This window comes from Hippichthys cyanospilos, chromosome 10 (assembly GCF_059441005.1).
Source record: "Hippichthys cyanospilos isolate Australia breed blue-spotted pipefish chromosome 10, RoL_Hcya_1.0, whole genome shotgun sequence".
Taxonomy (NCBI): Eukaryota; Metazoa; Chordata; class Actinopteri; order Syngnathiformes; family Syngnathidae; genus Hippichthys; species Hippichthys cyanospilos.
Genome location: NC_142378.1, coordinates 8,693,833 through 8,719,898, shown reverse-complemented (window position 1 = coordinate 8,719,898; position 26,066 = coordinate 8,693,833). Strand labels below are relative to the sequence as shown.

At 39.8% G+C, this 26,066-nt stretch overlaps 1 protein-coding gene across 1 annotated transcript; it reads left to right on the top strand.

Moving 5' to 3' along the window:
- Positions 1 to 26,066, top strand: cep350 (centrosomal protein 350). The gene is made up of 38 exons (XM_088425830.1): positions 1 to 235; positions 3,420 to 3,505; positions 3,595 to 3,638; positions 3,862 to 3,970; positions 4,080 to 4,230; positions 4,606 to 5,213; positions 5,290 to 5,391; positions 5,476 to 5,583; positions 5,961 to 6,077; positions 7,250 to 7,989; positions 8,094 to 8,212; positions 8,767 to 9,716; positions 9,857 to 9,983; positions 10,405 to 10,526; positions 10,597 to 10,730; positions 10,924 to 11,056; positions 11,366 to 11,529; positions 11,666 to 11,776; positions 11,878 to 11,952; positions 12,069 to 12,187; positions 12,295 to 12,366; positions 12,445 to 12,656; positions 12,771 to 12,961; positions 13,124 to 13,402; positions 13,491 to 13,640; positions 13,748 to 13,908; positions 16,153 to 16,275; positions 17,745 to 17,983; positions 18,116 to 18,306; positions 18,438 to 18,573; positions 19,044 to 19,204; positions 19,295 to 19,428; positions 19,502 to 19,560; positions 19,647 to 21,343; positions 21,682 to 22,218; positions 22,742 to 22,888; positions 22,980 to 23,102; positions 23,893 to 26,066. The coding sequence occupies exons 2-38, from the start codon at positions 3,424 to 3,426 to the stop codon at positions 24,046 to 24,048; spliced, it is 8,883 nt and encodes a 2,960-aa protein (XP_088281956.1). The 5' UTR covers positions 1 to 235; positions 3,420 to 3,423; the 3' UTR covers positions 24,049 to 26,066.

Sequence of the window (26,066 nt, the reverse complement as noted above, 5' to 3'; positions counted from 1 at the left end):
TATCCCGACAAAAGTAGTTTTTCATCTCGGGGAAGTGCCTCGAACGGTATCAATGGCTTCGTCGCTGGAAAAGCTGCCATTGCACAAGTGGTAGTTCCAAGCTGCTTGAAGCTAACATTAGCAAACAGACTAGTGAAGCGATCAGAAGATTTCGAATGATGTAAGGACTTTTACCATCTCCATTTCACCAGCGTACATATGGGCGTCTAAATGAATCGGATCAGTAAATTAAACGGTAAGCAATTTGTCTTTGAACATTGTTTTTTAGAGTTCATTCATGACTTCTTGGCGCCTAGCTCGAACGTCAACTCGAGTTGGCTTCTCCGGTAATTTCATGGGCTGACGAATATATGAGTCATATTAAAGTTAGAGGTCGAAATCGGCGCCCTTATATTTTCGATGAAAAAATTCAAGACCTAAACGCCCATCGCTTTATCGTAAATTGGACTTTTGATATTCCACCTTTCGTTTACGCCCTAAGAAGATTATCGACGTTTACCCCCCTTGTTGAAAAGTACAGTGCGATGCTCTCTACAATGTAAAAGCTTTCAAAGGAGTATATCAACAACTCGTTTTTCAATACATCATCATCAACACCTCCAGGGGAACATTATTTATTATTTGATCGGGATTTGTAGCTTAGCAACATCACTTTTGTTACCCACTGTGAGTCCACAATCGGTGTGGTACTAGTAGTTTTGATCAACCAATTCCTCATTTGATTTGGTTAAACTTTGTTATGACAATTTACATTCTCTCACAACATCGTATATGTTTGCAGAAATAGTTGAAAATGTCGTTAAATGTTATATAGTTTGAGTATTAGCTATCTTGTTTATATGTATTCAAAAGGTATAATTTCTGCGTTGTGTCGTATGAGTAAGCCACCTACACTCAAAAATCCAAGGCATTTATGAAATGTCCGTGTTTTTTTACGTATGCATTAGTCAACAGTACTGAAGTATGAAGTGAAAATACAATATTTCAAATTATAGCCTATGTAATGTGCAATAGTATGTTGTTTCATGATTCCGAGCAGCGTTTTGAGCAGTAAGAGTTTAATATTTTTCTAAAAAGCTGTTACAGTATCCCACTGAGAGACGAACATTGGCGAGTGTCCGTGAATGTAGCAGCTCTTTTCATAGTCTTTATGGTTCATTGGAAAAAAAGTAATTTCTTATGATGTTGTGGCGACCTCAAATGAATCTTGGAAGAGATTGAAAGACAGGCTACCTTCATGGACAATGTTCACCCCTCAGTGGTATCTGACCTTAATTAGTTTGAAAACACGTGTTTTTTTTTCATGTGCAATGAGTACCTTTTTGAAATACATTTTCCCAGTTTGGCCATGTGACTTTCACAAGCTTAGTCATGATTGGCCATTACCTGAACGCATCTGATGTCGTTTTCAGTTGAAAGTGGAAAAATGTTTTTTGTTGTTGTTGTTGTTGTTTTAAAGTATTCAGTGGATATGAAAGGAAAAAAATTCCACTATTAATTTTGCTTAATTTATATAGCACTTTAAAAAAAAAACATTGCTGTGTTCAAAGTGTTAAATTACTCAAACGGTGCCGTCATATTATCCTCTGTGAAAAATGACCAAGTAACTGAGATTGGGTCCAAATATCGATTCTGTCAGATTCAATGATAGACTCATTATATGGCATACAACACCCTTTGGGTCATCAGGTGGCCCCCTAATTCTTTGGCATTTTGCTACAGCTCCTGACATGTCACCAGCAGTCAATGAACATTGTAGCCTGTACAATGTCCATGGCAAAACTATTTAATATATTTAGATTTTATTTGAACATGCAATTGCTGTGTTATTTTTCTAAAGTATTGTTATTTTTTTATGACATCTCTGTCTTTTTTTGGGGGGGAGTAGGAGCAGGCTGGAGCAAATGAATGACAATATCCACAGAATGAATTAAATTTATATCTGAGAACAATTGTCAAATATTGTGCTCGCACTACCCTGTCAATGAAGTGACACCACTGGTTTTAGGTTTACACATCATGACTAAGCTCGAAATTGAAGTAGCACCGGCTGCTTCCTGTTTGCTGTCAGAAGGGGAGTGTCTTCTGCTCAAGGCAGTGTCATGTGATTCATATGATCAATCTGCATGACTTGTAATCTTTAGCCCCTTAGAAAAAAAAATGTGAACTTAAAAGGTTTCTCTCTTTTTTTTTTTTTTCCTAATTTCTAAAATATGAGCCAGAGTTGTGTGCTGAGACGAGATTGCCCTAAAAAGGCTGTTGTGTTTTTAAAACAAATTGACACCTTGGACTCTATATGGCTGCCACAATCTTGTATTACAGGTTTTCTTTTGTAAACATCACACTCAAGATATCTGATAATCATTCCCCCTCCCTCATGGAAATCTGCAGAGGAGAACACACTGTTGTAAAACCCGTTTTAAATGACAAGTTGACATAACATTGTGCTGCACAAAATAAATGTTGTAGCAGAGGGTATAGGCAGTTACGAGAAGACTGCTCATTTTATGTACTTCATGGGATAGGCACCAGCAAGCCAGCGACCTTAGTGAGGATGAGCGGCTATAGAAATTAAATGGATGCATAAATGTTTTTTTTTTATGTATGGACATCAAGGACAGCTTTATCTCGATTTGGCAAAAGACGACCCTTGTAAGGATAAGCGGCTCTAGAAAATGAGAGGATGGATAGATGATTCATTTCCTTGTTTGGAATTGCTGACTTCTTTTCTCTTCCCTCTGTTATCCTTTGTTATGATTTTAATTTGCCCTTTTGGTCTGAGGAAGCCCATTGTTTTGGAAGTCACAAGTGTGTTTTGAGTATTAATATGAAATTGACCCCAGCTAATACTTGATGCGCCTCTAAAAATTATTTTATTTGCATATACTGTATATGTAGTTCAACTATTACAAGAATATTTTTGGGGGATGAGTGAATGCTGGTACTAAGTACCCCTATCAAACCGATACATGGTTTTATTTCAAGATATTTTATGTAAATATATGCAGTCTCTTTTTAAGTAAAAGATTTTCTCCCGCAAATTAAGCTGTCCTGTCAGTTGTTTTATTACAGGATAAGCGGTAATTAGAAGTGTACAAACGTTTCTAATGTATCTGTGATGAGCATCATATTGCCATATCATACATTGCACACAATCAAACAAGTTCTTTTCAGTACATTGCAGTCTTTAATATCTTCAAATGACACATTTGTGTGGTAAAATGTAAAGACCTAACTCCAGTCTTACAATTCAGTAGTCAATTTCAAATCTCTTGTGGCAGTGCACTGAAGCAATTTTTTTTCAGTTGCCAAAAAATAAGTACAGACAGTAATAAATACACTTTACACTGGTTTCTTCTGCCTTTTTTCTATTCTATATCTCAAGTATTCTGATTACGTTTGTCTAACCCTATTTGTAGGTGAATGGGTGAGATGAGAAGTAGTAAGAGGGCTCCGCCCTTTGGTGTCCCTGTTCATCAGCACACAGATTGCAACATTGATACAGGTGTGCAATGAATACATTGTTAAATTTTAAGCAATGATGTGTCCTGTACATAACATTTGATATTTCTTGTCATAACTATCTTTCAACAGATTTAACAAGTGCGTGGAGCAGTTTGCCTCAGTCCAAAGCCGCTGTAAGTATACAAAGAACTAGTTTGTGGTGCAGAACTCTAGACCTTTAAGATGTAAAATAATGGTTGCATTTTTGTTGGTGTTTTTGATTATTTAGTTGACATTTTATATTGCATGATTCATACAGAATGATAGTTATTCGTTCTAATTAAGGCAGTTGTGATCCTTAATTAATTGGATCAAAGACATACCTCACAGCAAATTATATGATATTATTGTGTGCAGCTACGACGAATAGAAAATCATGTGGAAGCTGTTCCTGGGACAACAGCACTCCTCCTTTCTATCATGGACCCGCCCAAGAAGAAGCTATCTGTGTCGGTCCGAAGCAGAGGTTGGCTATTTCAAAATGTTGCTGGATTACGTTCTAACAAATTGAGAATTAATGTCACTTCAATGGTCATTACGTATGAGATATTAAGAGCGCCTTGTCATCATCACAGATGAGACGAGGGGGTCCTCGAAGTTCAAAGAACGTCGACAGTCGAGTTCCAAAAAGAGGCGCTCACGCAGTCCACTTCGAAATGCCACCCAGGACAGTAATGTCAGCCAGCACAACAGTATGGCGCTCAGGGAACAGTTGGCTTCATCCAGGTTGGTATTCACAATTTGTACAAAGAGTTCTGTCAGATGTTGTTTGTTTCTTGTGGTCCTCCAAAGTGCTAGTATATTATGATTAAATGGATTGAAATGAAAGTCCTGTTTAAAAAAAACAAAAAACACTAATGTACTGTTAAGATAGAGCTATATTTGATATCACATTAAAAAGTGGCTATCGTTTTGTAAACTGCAAATAACAGATCACCTGAAATGCGACTCCAATGTTAATTAAAGAGGGAATGTTCACATAAACAGCATTTCTAAATGTGGCCATCCATATGAGACCTCACTCTTCATATGTGTGAATGTTGAATTAAAACTAAATCTTGATCCTCTTTGCTGATCCAATGTAATCTGGTTTGTCACCAGAGAGACCGCCCCTTCATCACAACACTCATCTCAGCCTGAGGCTTACATGCCACAGTCAACGTCAGAGCCTTTGTCCGCATCTAGACATACTTCGCTTAGCCAGCCCGTTGAACAAGAAGACTTTTGGGACAAGTGGACAGATGGGCACCAGGACATCAAACGTTCAACAGACAGTGCAGAGGCCTGCCACCTTAATGACCCGCCCACTGTAGATACCCTGCAGACTTATAACAACAGATCAAGTTTAGATCCAGCAATCGAGGACATCAGTCCTGAGGCCCAAAGCACCCAGAGCATGGATATTGAAAAATCTCCTGCATTTCTACCTCCTGCCTCGGACTTGATTTGTAGATGGGAAAGCACTCCTTCAACCAGTCCAGGCTCCGATTCCCAGCGTTTGGAAAACCTGAGGCGACATCAACCAGATGACAAGTTGGAAAAGCTGAAAGAGCGTATTCGAAGGCAGGTAAAACATCAGGAGGCTGCAGAGAAGGAAAAGACATTAGGTCGTCTTGAGCAGCCCATCATGCCCAACAAGACTAACAGAGCCGGCACAACAACCAAAATAAGAAAGGTAGCAGCTGCACCACAAGCGCCTACTTATAAAGGTATCTTTAACCCTGTAGTACAGTTTTGAAATGTTTTTTCCTCAAATAAAGATTAAAGTTGTTTTCTTCTTTTTAGGATTCAGCAAAACTGAGGCGAGGACCCGTACTACGCATGGAAACTTGTCAAAAAAAGAGGATCCCACTTTAAACAGGGACATGCGTAAAGACCCATCTGCTGGTAAGACACAACATAAACAATTGAAGTCAGAAGCTAGACACTCTGGAAGAGAGGTCTTAGGTATTTGTTGTGTTGTCTCTACAGAATGCTCAGCAACCAGGCCTCAACGGGAAAAACATCGTTCTGTAGATAGAGAAACTAAACCAACCAGGAAAATTCACAAAGCTGTCTCTGGTCAAACTGCAAAAACTGGTAGGAATAGGAAAATAAGTTGGCATTTTGACAAAAACCTTGGTAGACAGTAGATTGTTTGGCATAAACCTGTTTTCTGCCTCACGACTGGTGTCTATGTTTTTTATGACCTCTTCCAACTTGGCTTGTATGAGTTCTGTCATGAGGCATGGTGCCATAAATAGCACTGAAATCTGCAGCCAAGTTCATGTGATTCTTCTGATTGGTTCAAACAGAAGCTTGTTTGTCGACATGCATCATGATTACCGGGAACTCCTTGAAAATGCCTGTGGGCTTTTAAATGACATCTTTCAGAGCCCTTAGCACCTTTTATTTCATGTTTATTCCACTAGACAAGCCAGTACAGTATTCATATCTTTTGGGGGTTTTTTTTGCAGTGATCACCCCTGCTTCTTGGCGGGAGGGCTTGAAGCTGGTGAACAAGGTACTTGGTACAGCTGCCAAGCAAGTCGGTGAGAAGAGGCCTCACCTCGATGACAAACTGCAACAAACAGGTTGGGGCCAGTGAACTCCTCAAGCCATATATTGTGCCACACAGTTTGTTTGTTTTTTTTTTCTTTAAACGCATCACGCCATTGAAGTATAGACGGCTGACTCAGCCCAACAGTAAACTTGCCATCTTTGCTGTTTCTCAAATGATCTTCTTGCACTTCTTGGCAGAGTATCACAGTTTGTCAAAAACTAAAAAGAATGCAGGGATTTAAAAAAAAAAGTGACAAATGGGTGGAGTGCTTTAAGCAGCCACTCAGAATGTGTCACTGATGTCATAAATACGCCTTACCATTATTTACATCAACAATGTGTCTGACAAGGCTTCATTGCTTAAGAGAATTTTCATTTTATTTCTTTCTTCTTTGTCCTCACTGCACTCACTTTTATATGTCTGTGGTCCAATGTTTTTGCGCCTCTTAATATACTTTGCTTGCTTTTGGGTCTTTTATGGAAACAGTATATAGAAAATCATCATGTTTTGAGTAATTTTCAAGAAAAATTCTCAAGTGGGCCTCCAAAAAAGTATTTTACACATGTTATTTATTTGTTTAAATAATCAGAAGATTAACTGGTGATCTGTATTTTTTCTGGCCAAATACTGATAAAGCTTCATCTTTTAAAAAAAAAAAAAAAAAAATCAAATTGTTTGGGCCAAAGTCTTTTTGCCTCATTAACTAGGCCTCTACTAACTGCCATTGACCGGAAGGAATTTAGGTCGACTGGCTGTTTTGGTTGGGTGAGCAATGAGTCGTGGCCTGATTTGATGATGAGGTTGCTCCTACTGTTTGTGGCAAAGACCCTGGGGAGTGACAGGGTAGGATTGGCATCCAGTAAAGTTCGGCTCAACAGAGCATGGTTCACAGCTGGATTAGATTCTTTAAAATCTAGACAACAAATTTCTATTTGACACGGGTTAAAGTCTGCATGGCAAAACCCCAGTCTTATAACTTCTATGAGCTGTCTTTACATGCTAGATCAAGAGCAGAAACACAGTCTAGGGTCTTTTTCTCAGAAAAAAAATATGGCACATATCATTAAAGTGGACCCACAATGTGACAAATGTCTGCAATCAACTTTTTCTTTTCGATCTTAAATTATATCATGCTTGCAACCTATTGGAATACACTTTAATTTATTTCTCATTTAAATGTATATACACCCCACCTGTTTACAGTTCCCCATCGGCAGGCCGGTGTTGACAAAGGCCGTGAAGCAAATCATCACTCTCCTAAAAGCACAGACAGGACTTTTGGTGCCTTTCAAGGTCAATCCAAAAGACGCTCCACATCCACTTCTTGCCCCTCTTCTGCTTGTCAAGACAAATGCCCAGTGCCTTTAGGCAAAAACCCCTTGTCAGCAGATATCCAGGCCATACTTGATGACCCACGACTTGCATGCAAAGCATCTGAGGAAGAGGATAGGCCTAGACCAAGATCTGGTCGAAGTAAGAGTGGTCAGAAGGGAAAAGCAAGATCGTTATCTCAAACAAGGGCTCCCCTCTCCTTCTGGGGAACTACTGTGCCAACATATGGCCCGCCAAGGGGCTGCCGGAGTGCCAACCCCTCTCCACACCGACCAAGTTCTTCAAATGTGGCTGATACTCAGGAGAAGAAGCGCCACTATGATTCAGACAAAATCCGTCAGTATATTGTTAAGCAAAAGGAGGAGAGAAAAAGACGACGGGCAGAAGAAAATAAATCTTTAAAAGAGGAGTCGGAGAAACGAAACCAGAGGCTTCAGGAGCTTTACAGAAGGCAAAAGGAAATGGCTAAAAATGTAGTCACTCCCACTGTGGCAAATATGACTCCTTGGCAGAAACGATATCGACAAGCGACCTACAACCTTCTTGCAATGGATGAGACCTATCTCGGAGACACCATACAGATGCAACCTTCTGCTTTGTTAAATCAACTGGTATTTATGACAAGCATTAAACCCATTTCATAGGTTTAGTTCTTAAATGCATTTTTAAATATGTTGATGATGTGGTCACTTCTTGTTTCAACTTTGCACCACAGAGACCCATGTACCAACCCTCTGGAGAGTCTGACAAAGAGAACAAGAAAATGGAACTACCACAGAGTCCCTCAAGCAGTGACAGGTCTTTGCCTGATCAGCTATCCCCCCAATTGGCAAGGTAGCAAGCAAAATGGCGTGCTTTCATTTACGCAGTAATAACAACTGGCGTTGTGTGTTCTCCCTTTTTAAAGGATTGTATGTAATTACCTTAACTTTACTTTGTCTTACAGTCTTACATGTCTTTTGACACCACATTTATATTTCTTATACCTTTTCTTGAATTCGCTATAATCTGTTTTTTTTTTTGAGGTGAGGGGGCGGGTTACTTTTTTTTTTTCTCCTGTTGTTTTCATGGTTTTGCTCATATGATTATCTTATTTAAACTAGGGTGTCAACTAATCATTTTAATAATCAATTTGTCAATCTTTTTTGTTTATTCAATGAACCGGATTTAAAAAGAACACAGATTTCATGTTCATTCTTGTACTCCTTATTTGTGCTACTTGAGCTTTTTTTTTCCAAAGTAAAAACTGATGTTTAACTGATTTTGCAAGTAGGGTTCAATTGTATTTACAAGTAAGTTTTAATGTATTTTAAAATACATTTGAATGTACGTTCAAATAGGTTCAGACATACATGTAGGCTAAACTTGTTTTGTGATTTCTGTTTTAGGGTTGATTTGGATGTTGAGCCTAACCCTGTCGTTCAGTCTCTGTCGACCTCCAGCGTTGATGCACTAGGAAGTACAAGCTATGACCCACTCCTTTCTCACCCTCTGAGGTTTGACAACACAGTGGCAGCTGGTGACATCAAGCCCAGCATCGCAGAAACCCCAACTTGGTCTCGGTCACGGAGGACTCGAATCGACGCGCTCAAAGCTACAGCCATATCTCTCTCCAACCGTATAGAGAGTGAAGCCCGGCAGATTGCCCGGGTGGGAATCAACTTTGGTGAGGCAACTTCTTTGGATGGGGATATTTTGGCTCCAATGTCTACTGGGGCTGTTCTTGATGAGGGAGGCTTAGTACCTGGAGCTGGCACATTTGAAAATGCCGACTTGACATCAAGGATCCAGAGACTTATAACAACTGCTGGTCTTAGTCCATATAACAGTACCTCTCTTCCAGGAGCTGGGAATTTGCATACCTTTAAAGATCAAGCACAACAAATTATTACTAATCGAACAGAGCACTCTTCTTGTTGCAATGGGCGAGAAAGGAGCCAAGTCAATGGCTTAGAAAGAAGAGATGATATGTCTCCTATTGGATCATACGGAGCAGTTGAGGACAACATTAAGAATAGGACAGATCTGCATGACTTAAGTGGCGGTTCTATCAGTGAGGGTACCATCCTGAGTGAGGGTAGCTTCAGTAAAGATGAAATGAGCCCTCCTCCTCCGACCAACAATCAGGTTCCAAGATTACTAGACTCTCCCAGTGATACTGCTGGGCATAAAATGGAATTGCAACGCCTCACTGACTTCCAGAAGGAGGCCGCGAAGTGCTTGCCCTTAACGTCACCATTAATGCCTCAGAACAGCAATAAGATGCCCTGGGAGGAGTTAAACAAAGGAGACCCCTTCAGTGTAATCAACATTTACTTAAAGAACTTCAATGTTAAAGGTTTGTTCATCATAATTACCTTTGTGTGATGCTTCCTTTTGCCAAAATATAATGAAGTGCACGGGTAGTACTTGCAATGTCGACAAACGCCTGAACAATTATCTGTTTGTTTGTTTGTTTTTTGTTTGTTTGTGTTACAGTGAATGAAAGGAATGCCTCTTTCTCTGGAGATTCCCACAGAAACTCAGAATCCTATGATGATGATTTTGTTTCATTTCATAGCAGCGGAGTTAGCCAACAGTCAATGAACGGTTCTAGTCCACGCAGGTAATTGACTGCTTTTAAAATTGACCACCAGGTGGCATTCACGTCACAATAAGAAAATGAGTCCTGGAGCATTCCCCTCTAAAATATTGAGGATTTTTCAGTTTAATAAGATTTAAGGTTTCTTTGTGGGTTTTTTTCACCAAATAAATGATAACCTTTAATGGCCTCTGATATCTGCTAAGCAAATCAAACTGCAGGAGATATATCCCTGATAATTCAAATCCCAGTGTGTCTGTTCTTATCATGGTTTATCAAAAACGTGCAAGGTAGTGCCATCAATGCCTTTCCTGTGGTCAGCCTTGTCCTCTGGTGGAATGTTTAATTAGTTTATACATAGCGTTATCCCCAAAATTGCAAACTTGATGTTTATAAGGATTTTATTTCTTAGGATGGGTTATAATGAGTTTGTATTCCCTTCTAGTGTGGCAACAGAAAGTAAAAAGTCTCCACCATCCCGAGGAAGACTGGCTTCGCCTTCTGACTATCCTGATTTGGCTTTGTCTCAAGCTTCAGCCTCTCTCAAGAATGATTCTCGAAAAAATGGTTATATTACAAGCCACAGGCATCGTGTGTTATTTGACCTTGGATATTTACATAAACTGTGTCTGTTCAGGTAAACTCCAGTATTCACCGACTGCCCTGCAACAGTATATGGCAGCAGAGCTCAAGTACCAGGAGTCCATAGATGAGTCATTTAGACATTTCGATGTTGTGGAGAGAATATTGGGTCTTCCCGTGACTCCAGAGGTTAGCGCAGGGTTTGCCTTGATTTTATTCTATTAATAAAAGTAATATTTTTTGCAGCTTTGTTTTTATGTCATTGTTTTGAGTCTGGTTGATGAAGAATCTGTTATTTATTCATAAATGCTCTCAATTAGCAAGTGATTTTATCCAACTTACTTCCATCGTCCATTATCAAATCTTTCCCAAAACATTCCAGGCCAAGCAGCAAAAGTGTTCACCATCTAGAGCTCGAACTTCTCCTTCTGGCTTTCTGGACCTTCCAGCTGCTGATTTTTGCACTGACCCTCCAAGAAATACTTTTGGTGCTGGGGCCAGCAAGAGAGACACAGGTAAATAATCACATATTCCAAACATTAAAAAATACATAAATAAATGTTTACATTTAGTCTTTTTGCAATATTTTTTTGTTAACACATTCATTGTCTGCTCAGTTAAAAGAACGTTTTTACTTATATATTTATTAATGTCAGTGAATGAGCTCAGTTCAGGTCAAATTGATGTTTGATGTCTCTAGCCCTCAATGAGTGAATGTTATAATAAAAGCTAGCAAATCACACAGTTTCTTTGTTTTTCCTGCCTCACGAGTCATGAGGTCAGCGTTACACATCGTTCCTCTTTCTCCATGTTCCTTCTCTCAGGTGATCTTCAGTATTCTCCTGCTGCTCTGCATCTTCATATGACAACAGAGCTCCAGTACCAGGAGTCCATAGATGAGTCCATGAGACAGCTTGGGGATGTGGAGAGAATGATGTGGGTGCCCATGTCTCAGCAGGAGAGCCCTTCATTAGCACGAATGCTGAAGGTGAAGCAATGCCTTGCATTTTACTTTAGTATAATAAGGACACATCAATAATGCTGACAATGCTTTTTAATTATTTAACCCCTTTAATTAGTGTTCTATGCCAACCTCATTGTGCAATTCTTTGCGAATGTTACAGGCTTCACAGCAACAATTTGAGAATGACCTTTATGAGCAGAAGATCCAAGCTGAAAGAAAGGCTCTGGAAGCTCAGCTTCAGCGAGAAGAAGACAGGCAAAAAACAGCCCGGGTACAAATTAGAATTTTTTACAAAGATGTTCCTCTGTTGATCTGTTATTTCTGCGCAACAAAAAACTTCCAGTTGAAAATGAGGTGTTTATGTTTGCGTAGGCTCATGAGGAATTACTGGAAAAATTAGTGTTAACTCAAAAAGAGACAGCTGAAGCGGCTCGTCAAATTAAAGAGGTTAGCAATCCTTCAACACAGTTGACTGATTGTTGGGTCTCCCCAATAAATATATGATTTCTAGTGTAGATGCAAGCACAAGATGTGTCATCAGAATGTACATTTTTGTCTTCCAGTTGACAGATCTGACACGGACTCATATCGAAGGAGCTCTGGTTGTGCCTGTTGTTGCGCCTGACTCTTCGATTCTAACCAAGCACCATCGGGAAAAGCAGGGAAAATTGGATTCCGACAGGTAAGAACGTCCTGAAAAAGCTCTGGCACACTATTATATTATTTTGCTAGATTATCATATTACTGAGATGAACATTAATATGGAGTTGAATTTCATTATGTTTACAGCTTCCAAAGAGACGAGTCAAGTCGAAGCTTCAGTCACACTGACTCACGGCCCCTGCAAAGACCCAACCTCATGTACTCGCTAAACTTGTTTACATAGCAACAGTCTCACTGAATCACAATATAACACGTTTCCCCCTCTCATTTCTTCAGTGGTGCAGGAGATAGCTGTCCCAATAGCCCCTCACGGACGTCTACAGAACAGATCCAGGAGATTAACAAAGAAGAAACAGAATTGACATGGAAGAAAGATGACAAGCAAGCAGAGAGGGAAGCAGTAAGCAATTCAATAGAGGAGGAATGCCCCACTGAGTACAACGACTCCTTCTGTAGTGAAAGCATCCCCTCTGTAGCTGATGACAAGGGTACGGCCTAAAAAACAACATTGAATTTTAAGCTCCCAACACTGCTTTTGAACAGCATTCTTGTGTTCCACTATCAATTACATCATGTACAACACTGTTTGTGTTATTTCTCAGACTACTCTTTCAAGTTTGACTCCTCAAAAACAGAGGATGAGGTCGAAGAGCGCTCCTTCAGCTCTCTGCTGCCGTCTAAGGTGCACCGCCGAAGCTCTTTGGAGAACAGTCCTCAACGCCACAAGGATTCTGAAGATGAAGCTCCAGATGACAGCACAACTTTAGTCTCAGGGTCGCATCGTGTTACAAAGGTAATGAAGCTTTAATGAAGCTGCACATCGTATGTCTGCATTCATAATGCATTGTATCACAATTGTGTTTCCCTTCATCTTGTTTATATTTTACTTGCCGTTTGTGTTTTAGATTTTCTTTTCCCCAACTGTAGCTTCAGAATGTGTGTCTTTTCCCCACAGCATCAGAATCCAAATATGTCCTTTTCTGGTGGAAAGGACAGCTTCTCTCGGTTCACTATGGACATGGTGCGTCAGCACATGAAAGACGAGGACCTACGACTGCAGCATCAGAATGCACTGCTGCGTCTACGTCAGAAAGCTGTCAAGGAAAAGATCAGAACTGAACTGGCATGGCTTGAGCACCAGAAAAAGCAGCTGAGGAACAAGGGCGAGGATGACAAATTGCCACCTATCAGGAAGAAGCAGAAGGGCCTTTTGTTAAGACTTCAGGAGGAGCAGGTACTTACAGCTAACACCGCAAAAGTGTCCTAAAATCTAGTGACCCTTACATAGTGCACATGTATTTTAATATTTGTTGTAACACTAGGCTGAGATCAAGCGTCTTCAAGAAGCGAATAAAGTAGCAAGGAAAGAAAAGCAATTGCTATTGAAGCAGCAAGAGGAGATTGAGCGAATGAGGACCTCAACGCAGAGACTAAAGGAGCGTCTCAAGTCTGCAGGGTGTGAAGCACCAATGGTAAGTTGTACAGCAGTTGTTCATAGTAGTTCACTTTAAACAACACGTGAAGAAAAGAATACCTGAATTTTAAAACTTGAATTAAAAAAACAATACGCCCTCCTTAGGAATCTCCTGTCTCAGAAACGCCTGTGTCAGAAGCTGCACCTTCCAACATGAGACCTACTGATGATAGCCGCACCCCATCACCATCCCCTTCCATCTCTGCAAGCGAGACAGGAAGCATCATGCAGAAGCTCAAGAAGATGCGTTCTCGTATGGATGAAAAGTAAATGCTCTTTTTCATCACAATTTTTTTAAGTTAGTTTTTTCGAACCTCCCTCAGATTTTTGTAATTGTCTGTGTAGTGTTGAGAGCTAAAATCAGATTAGAACCTAAACAACTTTAGCCTCATAATTATTTAATTGCATGTGTATGTAAAAACAAGAATGCCCCATTTTCCTCTTTTAAACTACACCATCTTTCACAAATTCTTTGCCCCACTTAATCATGTAATACTATATGGGGGGGTGGATTTCCGATTTTTAAATTGTTTTCATTAGGGACGCACTGATAACAATATCATTTGTATTCGTACTGATAAAAATGATCCAATACTACAACATCTGTCCCACTTAACCAGCCTTGCAGGCTCGATCCTTGTCAGCTATATGGAAAAAGTGTAAGGTAAATTAAGTTAACACTAAAGCTGACCAATATGTACATTTTTATGATGTAGATAGCACTGCCCCGCGTGGGTTTTGGTGGCGAGTTGACTGACAAGTATCAAGTTTGTCAATCCCAATCATCCATTTGTTATGTCTTGCTTGCCTTCGGTGAAGGCAACCTCGCTACTTCTCACAAAATTGCATCAGTGCTGGACATCCGACAAGCAAGCAAGCTCTTAAAATATGTTGTCTACCACTTCATAGTCGCAGTTTGGCACCCACATATATGCATAGGCAGGTTTGTTTTTTCTTTCAAAATTAGAAAAATACTTTTTCTTTCTTTTTTTTTATTTGACACACACACACACACACAAAAGTTCTGAAAAGGGTTTCTGCTTTTGAGCAATATTTGATTTAAATAACCAATTTTCATCACACTTGAAAGACTTAATGGCAACATCAAGTACCTTTAGTTTGTATCAACAAGTACTCAAATATAAGTACTTGTGCTGCATTTGGTCTGAAAAATGTGATCATTGCATCCCTAATTCCTTCTGTTCCTACTTGTTTTTGTTGACCAGTAGCTGCATGTGCTTGGAATTAGTCTTTTTGTCTTAGCCATCAGCTTAGGTAATTCTAGAGCCTTTCACAGCTGAGTAGGAGCAACAATTGGCTTAATTCTTCATTTGCATGTGATTTATTGTTTTTGCCATTTTCAGGAGTAAAAAGTTTTATCTTTTGTCTATAAATTAACTTCATTTCTTTTCATGTACAGTTAAAACCTTTTAAAAGTGCATTTTGACACTTTCTGTTGATTGAAAAGGCTCAGGTAACAACCAATCACTGCTGCGCTTGCAAATGTCACATCAACAAACCCAGATTTAGCAGTGAATTCTTGTCATGGCACTTTCAGTCAACATCAAGTGGCAGCATGGAGTTTAAAGGTTTAATCCTAAATGGGTACAACGTGAATTTGTGGTAGAGTGTTTGTCTCCCAATTTGAAGGTTATGGGATTGATTATGACCCTGGTGACCATGTTGAAGTGTCTTTGTGGAACTGACAACACCCTGCATGGCAGCAGTCTCAATTAGTGTATGAATGTCTTTGTGAAAAGGTGAATGTGAGTCTTTGTGAAGTGCTGTGAGCACCAAATTGTGTAGAATTTGCAATAAAAAAAAAGCCTTCCACTTACATGAAAAATAATAGGCTTATCAAAATAATTTAGACAAATTATTCACTTTTATTCAGTGCCATGGACTTCTGTCATTCTGTCTATTATTAACTTTCCAATTATTGGTACCAGTACAGCATTAACTTACCTGCATGGTCATTAATGTGTGATATAATGTTTGGAACGCTACAGTAATTGATCAGGCGTTCATTAAGGACCTTTGTTGTTTAGACGTAATTGGTCTGCTCCTGCATTATTTTATTACCACTGGCATGCATTTGCTCATTGCCTTGCTCTCTGTGCCTAGAATAACACACTGAAAATCACTTTCCTCTATTTTGGCAATATGTTGCCGTTCCCATTATGCATCCTCCTGAAATGGGCATGGTGGCTTTTCCTGCTTGCATAGTGAACCATTTATTTTTTTTAACTAAAGGAATATTTTTATGATTATTGCATGCCTTACAGTTTGAAAATGAATTGTATTCCTGCGGACAGCTACCTTTTTGCAACAATACGCATAAAACACATGCTCATGTGGTTGTTTTCTCCCTCTCTCTCTCTCTCTCTCTCTCTTTCTCTCTCTCTCTACTTGTTTCCTTCCCTTTGTCCCCTTGTCATTTCCTATCACATTGCGTTTTCCCCTCTATTTCCCATGTCTGTTTTTTGCATTGCTGCATGTTTGTCTTGTAGAAACTATTCTCCCGTCCACTGCTTCTTCTCTGTGTTTACGGCCCAGCACTGGGCCTCCCTTAGTGTCTGTCTTCCCAACCTTCACCCTAAATTCCAGCTATTTATCTACAACCAGTTGGACAGGTACAGTGCAGTTCTCACTACATTTTCTGCCACGCTTGCATCTAGCCTGATCCCCTAACCCCAACTCACACTCGCCCCCTTCTCTCCCATTGGAAAAGCTTGTGTTCAACACTGGCACTGGGACTTCACAAGGATGTCGAGAATGATGTCTGATGTGATGAGTTTCCTTTGCAGGATGGCATTTGCGGTGAAAGTCGTTTTAAATGTCCAAGGAAAGATGTGTTGAAAAAAGCTAAACCTTTGACAGTTTTACCCAGGATTTCAAATGTTTTCCAGGGTTCTAAACTTTATTACGCTTATTTATTTTGTTACTCTGGTTTTCTAAAGGGATTTTCTGAAGTAATGGGTTGTGGACAATTCAAAAAGTCAAAGGTTATGCATATTTTCATTGTACCTTTCCTTGATGGATAGGAAATTGTGACTCCATTCTGCAGGTTTATGCTTATTTCTGAGGTGTTGATTGAAATTAAATCACTCTTTTCTTTCTCAGCTTACAGGTTTACAAGAGTTGCAAATTCAGTTTCTTTAGAAATAGTAAAGCTTTTGAAATAAACCAAACTATCATATGGAGTTAAAAGAATTAATTTTACAATAGTGGAGAGGCAGTCTTATGTCTTGTTAATTAACCAGATATAGCTTCACTGTTACTCCTTATTGGATGACTGTTGTACAGCTTGGGCTAATAAATACAAAGCCATTTTCTGTAAGACAATAGGACAATAATTCTTCAGTGTCTGATATGTCGTCTGTTTGAATTAGGAACCCAGAGTAACCCTTAAATTAGATCTAGAATAAACTCTATGGTGTAATGGCATTTGTGCTATTGAGACCTCACATTATGCAACTTCTGTACATGACTGGAGGGCAGTACAATGTTTTTAATATAGTGCTTTGATCAAACCAAAGAAACGCTGAATTAAAAGTCTTTTGCTGATACAAATCCATAATTAACATTGTACTGTCAAAGAGATCAATTATTTGTAACATACCCACATGGAGACTGACCACTTTTACCCATTTATGGGTAAAAAAAAAAAAAAAAATTATTGACCCAATTCTAACTTTGTTTTTACACTATTGTTACGTAAAAGGAGAGTGTTATGGCGTAAGGGATTAAGTTTGTTGCTTGAATCATTTTTCTTGCTACTTTTTAATACGCTTTGGTTAATGTCTTCCTCACTTGTATCACTGATTATTTAGAAAAGTACTTGTAAATAAGCATGGTTGAAGTGTGTTGCTGTGAAAACGGTTGTCTTGGTGATTTGACTCTGCCTGCTTTGTACTTATTTTGCTATGCTTAACATCTTTCTCTCGCTGGTTCATTGTAATTTTCCCCGATTTGCCAATATACAGTATACCTCCATGTTTTCTTCTGTCTTTAATCGAAGCTTAATTGTTCTCCTTTCTCCCCTCCACACACACACCTATTCTTGCTCCTGTTCTTTGGCATTATTCCGACCATCCATTAGATTCCTGACTAAGCGGGAGCAGCAGTTGATGCAGAGGCGTCATCATGCTGAAGAGTTGCTGCAGTGGAAAAAGCGTCTTGATCAAGAGGAGGCCGAGGTCCGAAGAATCGAAAAAGAAGCCCTGGCTAGTTGGGGAGAAGGTTGCGTCAAATCAGAGAGGCGGAGCAAGGCAATCTTGGAAATGATCCCCAAGTCCAGTCATCATCGAAACTCAGAAGCAAAAGCAAAAAGTGAAAAAGGTGATCAAATTCTTTGATTATGAAATAAGGGATTTGTGATTATTCTCAGTAATATACCTAATATAAATCCGTCTGAGGTTATAGTTTGGGGAGGGCTGTAATTACTTTTTCATGTATATGTTTTTCTTTCAGAGTATGTGACTGAGGACGACTATTCCTCAGCAACATCTGAGTGCAGCATACACACAGAAGGACACTTACTGGAACCAAGAGGTCCATCCTCAGCACAACCTGCATCAGAGGCTGAAATTACTCTTGCCTCTAACTTGAGCAGCCCAACAAATTATATCGAGGACTTTGCTTCGCTTACACGCAGCAAACAGGTTCGCACAAATGCACTTCACTACTCTTAATATGACGTGTTAACAAAAAATGTCTGTGCAAAATTTTGGTACTACATATATTTTCTACAAAGTAATTTTGCCATCGTAAAACTGTACGCCATGTTCCTCAGTCTTCTCCAGTCAAAGGCAGCCACAATCGAGCCTCATTCTCTGATATCAGCAGTGCCAGCAAGATGCGACTTCATTCTTCTTTCCAAATATCCCCGCAGTCTCCAAAGAGTCCCACAGAAACACCTTCACAGGCTGGTGAGTTTGTTCACGGTCTAAGTCAGGCATGTAAGCATTACAACCTGAACCCAGTATGATAGCTTTACTAGCACTCCACTTTGGAAGAGGGCGAGTGAAAACGTTGAATATAAAGAATTATAAGCAATTAACAAGATCACCAAGTACTTCACTTAGTACAACAAAAATAATAAGTAAATAAACCTACCAAAGTATCGAATTGCTGTGCTTTAATCAACAAACTAATTTATAAAAATTTGTAACTTTAAATTAGTTTGTATTATTGCTTTAGAATATTATGTATTGTTGCATTAGAAATTGTTTGACAAGTAGCTTAAAAGTGAACTTTAGACATAAAGAAAACATACACTAATCCTTAAAGAATTAGGTTTAAGTTCGAGTGTGCCCAAGTTGGATTAAATATTGCTAATCACAGAGGTCTTATTTTGCTCTTGCATTCTTTGGTGTAATTTTTTTTATTTGCTTTCCAGAACCCATTTCAGAGCAGAGTGACATCGAGAGTCGTATCAAGGCCCTGAAAGAGGAGCTGAGAAAACGTAAGTCAATGGCGAGTCAACTCAAAAGGGAGCAGAAGATGAGGCATAAGGAGCGACTGAAGGCACAAGAGGCCAGTCTGCTCAAACAACTAAAGGTAAATATTAAGTATTTTCTTCTGGTATAATGTTTGGCATTTGTGTTTTTGTGTTAGTCACTTTTCTGTCCCATCCCCTTTTATTTTCAGAACTATGACAACTACATTGGAAAAACGAAGGCAGAACTCAACAAAGAACCTGAGCCAACCCCTCCTAGCAAGTCTCAGAGGAACGATTCCACCTTAGTTGTAGAACAATCGGACCTCACATCTCCTGTGAAAAGGTACACGTTTCTAATAAATCAAATCTATAATAATAAACCTGCTAGAATTTAACCATAAACATCATATTTTTAGGTCTGAAACCAATGAAATGCCTCCTGTGAGGCTGAACAGTGATCCATCACTCCACCTAGGTATGTTTGTTTTGCTCTTCATAATTGTGTATTGATTCATTACTTAAGTATTTTGACTTTATAAAAAATGTCTCGCCGTCATTTAGATCATACCAAATCTACCTCTGTATCCGAAGAGCTCGATGTTGAAACTGTGACTCCATCCCCTGTACAAGGCAGTCCAGATTTCCTGACCTCCGGCCAAAAGAGATATAAATCACCAGACTCTACTTTAAGACCCTCTACTGAAGATGCCCAATCACAAATAATAGACCCTCAGAAGGATAACAGGATGTTGGAATCACATTCTGCAGCATCGGACTTTAGTGCACATGCTAACGACAAACCCCCATCCCTTGAGCATTCCTGTAAGCTGGACTTGGATGTCATCCCCTCAGTGAAGGAGGCAACGATTACGGATGTCCGGGCTTCTTCCCCTCCGACAGATTACCAAGGTGACTTTGAATCAGCAGTACCTTCTTCATCCAGGAAAGAGCAGCAAATTTCCAAGCCGGACTCAAGTTGCCATACTGAGACAAAGTTGAGCAGTCGAGATGAGGAGATTGAAGAGGAGCTTGCTGATGATTTGAGTCACTGTTCTGTTACTAGTGGCACAAGCCATAAATCTGGTCAACTACTAGGTTTTCAGCAACCAAAAGAATCTGACAATGATTCTGACATTAAGTCCACCTCCCCAGCACCTGTCTCTCATTCCCATACCCCTCTCTCTCTGACTCAAGATAAAATGCCAAATTTTAACGTCGGAGACCGTGTTCTTGTTGGTAACGTCCAACCTGGGACACTAAGATTTAAAGGCTCGACCAGCTTTGCTGAAGGCTTTTGGGCTGGTGTGGAGTTAGACAAGTCTGAGGGAAGCAATTGTGGCACTTACAATGGAGTTGTATACTTTGAGTGCCCAGAACGTCATGGAATCTTCGCTCCTCCTGAAAAAATCACTCATCTCTCTGACAATTTTGAGATCTTGACTGACGCTGCAGGACACGACGACTCGTACTCTGATGATGCTTCAGATCTCAGTGAGGATGAACGCAAACGGGATAAAGATATATCAGACAAGATGCAAATCTTGGAGAAAAGCAATGAAGATGTATCAGAAAAGATGCAAGTCGTGGAGAAAAGTGAAGAAACCTCTTGTAATCATGTAATTGAAGAGTTGATTGCTAGCCCAGAGCAAACCCTCAATAGCCAGCAACTACCAATAGCTGAAATACACTGCGATTCCCAACATCACAACCAATCCATACCCCAGAATGATCAGGAGATAAACATTCTTCACAAAGACAATGTTCTAGATCAGTACTTGCCGCCATCTAGTCAAAAAATTGACATAGTTGAGAAGGATGACTCACATTGCCAGTCCACATCAAGAAATAGTCAGGAAATGTCTGCAATAACTGAGAACGATGACGTGCTAGACCAAGATATGCCACTCGTCAGTCAGGAGATTTCTGCATTAGCTGAGAAGAAAGAAATAGATAACCAGTTGATATTTTCTGAGGTTTCCCATGGAGCTGGTGATCACAAGAATGAGCCGAAGGATCAAATTTCTCCAGACACGTTAGCAGACAAACTTATAAGTAGCTTTGTGATTGACACAGTTCAATATTTGGTTCATCTAAAAAGAGAGAAAGAGCAGAAGATTGAAGCCTCCAATCAGATTAACAGAGGCAATGTCTTTGAGTCAGGTGAACAAGGGCTTCCTTCATTGCTGGAACCACATGATGGCGTATCTTCTTTTTTACCTGAAGACGAGCCGTCCTCGCCAGAGTTTTGTAACCGACCGGTGAGTCCGATTCTTTCCCTCTGTTAGTCTTAACTTAAAATGTGATCAATTTTAATAACGAAAAATTGAAATATTTAAACGTGTGAAATGTAGAGTTGACGGGAAACGGCAGGGCAAAAGTTAGGGATTTTACTTGAATAGGAGATGGACAAAACAATGAATAACAGTGTTAGAGAGATGTATGAGATGTTACAGACTTCTGGCAAACATAACTTGTTGATTTGCCCTTTTCAATTGATTTGCCTTTTCAACCAAAGTCCAAAGCTATGCTGACAGTCTTGTATCTGTGCCGAGAAAGAACAGATGAATATATAAAAACATGTTTTCTTTTACAACAGGAGAGTCCAATTTTGGGGGCTAGTGGACAAGAAGAGCTTGTCAAGCGACTTGCTGAGCTGGAACTGAACCGTGATCTGTTGGACGAGTTCGGTGACGATCAGGATTGGTTTGATGAGGACTTTGGCCTCAGCTCACGTCGGGAACAGCAGAGACTCCAACAGAATCTGAGGGACAAAGAGACGAGGCTGGGAGCAAGCGTAGGAAGGTCCGTTTCATCATCTGAAGATCCCCTTAGGGGACTGGCATCACACCCGGATGGGGACCTGTCAGCCAAGACGCCACCGAGACCCGCGCTGCCTCTTCCCCTCCCCCTTAAACTTCCAGAAGAACCTGTCATGGTGGTGCCCCACACAGCCGGTGAGGTAGAACAGATGGTCCATGCTGCTGTTCAAGAGATCTGGGAGAGCTGTGGCCTCACGAAGGACGGTGGTGTTTTCCTATCACACATGGCCTGTCCAAAACCTTCTCAAGAGTTTTTGTGTGTTGAAGATAGCACGGAAGACCAGGAAGCCCTCTCCATCCGCAGCTACAAACAGGTGATAGCACAGTGCGCAGTAGTTGTCGAATGACTGCACACTGTTTTTGCTTCATAGGCACTAAAAGCAAACACTCAAAGTAAATGTTTCATATGTTCCTGTCAAAAGTTATTTAAAGGGCCTGTAACATGATATTCTATTCTTTCCACGGGGTATTATGTGCATATACATTACATTTGGAACATTGACAATTTAATATTTGTGTAAATTGTAGGGCAAGTGCAAATTGCTGCTGTCTTGCACCTCTTGTCATAAGTGCACTTCAAGCAGTTTTCATCTGCACGAGTGGGACCTGTGCAGGAGCACAGAATAAGCAAAGACTCCTTAGAAACGCATCAGTGAAGGAAAAAAAATAACACTTTGGAAGTGTTTCGGGTGAGAAGTCAATATTGGAGCATGGTTAAGAGCTCCAAAAAGTTGACTTCTTGTTACAGCCCCTTTAAACTCATATTACAATTTTGTTGTGCACCACTATCAGTATTGGATGCAAACAAATAGTAAGAAAACGTTTGCATTCGCATAGGCTGTATATGACCTGACATGGGAGATCCTCCAGGAAATTTATGCCGAAGACCCCAATGCCAATCAGCCTGAATGGGTTAAGCCACAGCGAGTCAGGTCCACCTCTTGCCACAGAATCAAGCCGCCAGGAGATATCAATAATGTGCAGGTATGATTTGATTGTTTCCACCGCAACACCTTCATACATCAAAACAATGTTTCTCATGGAAATTAATTCCCCTATGTTGTCTGTCTTTCAGGAATTTGTCACAGAAGAAGTTCTAAAACTTTACGGTTTGGCCCAAAACAAGAGCATAAAGTCTGACTGGCAGAGGATGCTGAAATTTGGCAGAAAGAAACGAGACAGAGTTGATCAAATATTAGTAAGTACACACAATTACAGCACCATGTAGAATTAGGAGTTTTAGTTCACGTCCGTACACTATGTTATGTTTAATACAAGTTGCACCTAAGACTTTGTACACAGAGTTTGCAAAAATTGCCTTAATCAACGTTTTTGCTTGGACACAATCTTGAGGTAATGTTACAAGAGCATTTATTCACTTGAATGTACTTCAAAGCAGTTCTTTTCTTTGCGCAGCGGCTCAAGTTCATTTTGCCATAAATACCCGGTTGTGCAGCATTTGCGTTTCACTAAGTTTAGGATTGTGTGTATGTACCAAATCACCTCAATTAATAAACAAATCAAATGGAATACCTTTCTATGTTCTCTAACCGGAGCACTCACCTGCTTACCTTGCCACTTTTAATTGAATCAGCTGGAGACATCATAACTATTACATGATCCTCTCCGTTTTAGTAATATTCCAAGGATAAACTTTGAGGGTTCAATTGGCTCACCTCTTTTATTGAAAAAAAAAAATGACATAACAACCTGAGCTAACACAAGCTGACGTTAGCTGGAACAGGCACTTGCTGCTAACAGCCAACTGACTTCCACCCCCTAGCTTATCCCATTACAGTAAGTGTTTGGTAAGCCAAATTGCAGATAAACATTGATAATTGTACTGTATGAAGGCAGTTTTGCATCCCGTGCCTTAATGCTGGCCACATGTGTAAAACTCACATGCTATCATTCTGAATTTGTGGTTTTAAAATCTTGAAACAAACATCAACAAGCCGTAACCTCTTCTGTGCGTATGTGATACGCAGGTACAGGAGCTTCACGAGGAGGAGGCTCAGTGGGTGTGCTATGAAGAAGATGAGCTGTCAGTCAAAATGCAGTTGGCAGACAGCATCTTCGACCTGTTGCTGAAAGACACCGCAAACACGCTGAGTCTCATCACCAAGAAGGTTGCCGTCAGTTGAATGCAATCCACTGTTAAATCTTGTAAATACTTACATGGGTTGGAGACGTGGAATAGAGACGAATAGCAACAAAAAATTGATTTAGTAAACAATGTAGGTGGACAGTCGATCAGTGGCATATTTTCTTATGTCCAAACTACACTACAATCAGTGATGTCATTTGTTGTTTTTTTTTGTCTTCTTTTTTTTTTTTAAATAGAAGTTGCGTGGAGGGAGTGGGGCATTGCCTTAAACTCATTTTACTGTCAGTAATCCTCCCTCCGCGATGGTCCCAACAAGACATGTTAGACTTTAACATCTTACAGCATGTTCTTTTAATTTCAGTATCTGAAATGTGTCACTGATCTGAAACTCATAGACTGCGCTCTCTTCGGACATCACAGATATGACCATGTGCAAAAAAAAGTATTTTATTTATTATGTACAATAACAAATGGAAAAGTGATGTTTTATCCTGTCAAAATATATAAGGAGAGTTTTAATGTTTTTCAAAGCAAATTTAGGAGAATCTAATTGTCAAAGCACAAGTCATGTGAACATGGCAATAGACATTATGTCTGAGATATTAGAGAATTAAATAAATGAACATATTTAAAGCTCACATTAAAGATAATTGTGTCCCACTTTTGTGCTGGGTGTTAATATTATCTCTGTGCGTGTTAATGGTAACTATTCATACAGCTTGTAAGTAAAATACTACTGATGCTTTTTTTGGGGGGGTTGGGGGCGCTTTTTAAGCGATTCTTAGTTGCTTTTTTTTAACAATATGTAGTAGGTTTAGGATACTCTTAAGTAGATACACTACATATTAGCATACAGCGTGAAAGTGGGACACACACAAAAAAAAAAGATTAACGTACTGTTCTATGGTACCGGAATGCTGGATTTGAGTCGTTCCCGTTCTTCGTGGTTTTCCTTTTGACGACATGAGAGAACGCCGGCTTCTCTCAAAGTGCACAACGCAGTTAGCGCAGCGTCTCCTCATCCTCAGTGCTGCGAAACATTAAGATTGAAAAACAGCAGCCAGGAACGTAGCCAGGTGACGGAGGTCAAAATTCAGTTCAAGTGCCTCTTTATGTTGTAAGAACACTGTATTTGATTGCTCATCATGTTTTGGACCTCCCTTGAATGTCATGTTCTTCCAACTGCTGTAAAGGATTTTTTTCATTTGAATTCTTCTCCACTTTTTACCGATTTTCCAATTACAGCGTCATGACTTCACTTTGAGCCTTATCGATCCTGATATGTCCAAGCTTTCTGTTTTGTTTTGAACCTTCTCGTGTCGCCGTGCCCCAGCTTGGTACGTAGACACTGGAGTGGTTACCATGACACACTAAACAACGGTCTCCAATCATTTTCCATGACGTCTCTCACCATTCTCCAGGCCTTGGTGTGACCTTATTCTTGTCTCTCTTTTTTTTCTAGCTTGTAATGAGCAAGATTACAGTAGGTCTTTCCTCTGACTTGTTTTAAGCTGAAGTGACCTTAACTTAAACCTGTTTCTACCCTCAATTTCTTTAATAGCCGCTGGTTAGTTAATGCACCAAAAATGTGATTGCCAACCTCAACTTTCCCAGATTGTATTCTTGAATTGATTGTATATTGGAGAAAGTAACATTCTCTGTTGTAACTATGCAGTGCTTCTTGTAGTAGACTGAACACCTTTTTAGACCTCTCCTCTTAATACTGTCATCGTCTTGACGTAGAGGAGTGTTTTTTCCTTCTCTGAAGCAAGAGACGAGTCAACTTTATTAGCTGGTCCTTGTCGGATTTATTAAATTAACCCCATCCTGCTAATTTCCCCTTTTTATTGTTTGAAATAAATATTTATAATATGTTGTGAGTGTGCACCAAGTGCACTTGTATTGTATAATACTTTTATGGGTGTAAATATATTGTAGCCTGTCAGACACACTCTTACTGGCGTCAGTGATTGTTGGCGAATGAACGGTTTACTTTGCAAACTTGTACATATTTGTAGACATTGGAATTGTAAATAAAGCTTCATTTGTAAAGCA

Bases quoted from the DNA above. Each gene is read 5' to 3' on its own strand.
- cep350 (XM_088425830.1), top strand. From the start codon at position 3,424: ATGGGTGAGATGAGAAGTAGTAAGAGGGCTCCGCCCTTTGGTGTCCCT. The intron at 5,584-5,960 runs GTAGGAATAGGA...TTTTTTTTGCAG, and splicing joins TGGTCAAACTGCAAAAACTG to TGATCACCCCTGCTTCTTGG. The intron at 12,367-12,444 runs GTACTCGCTAAA...TCATTTCTTCAG, and splicing joins CTGCAAAGACCCAACCTCAT to TGGTGCAGGAGATAGCTGTC.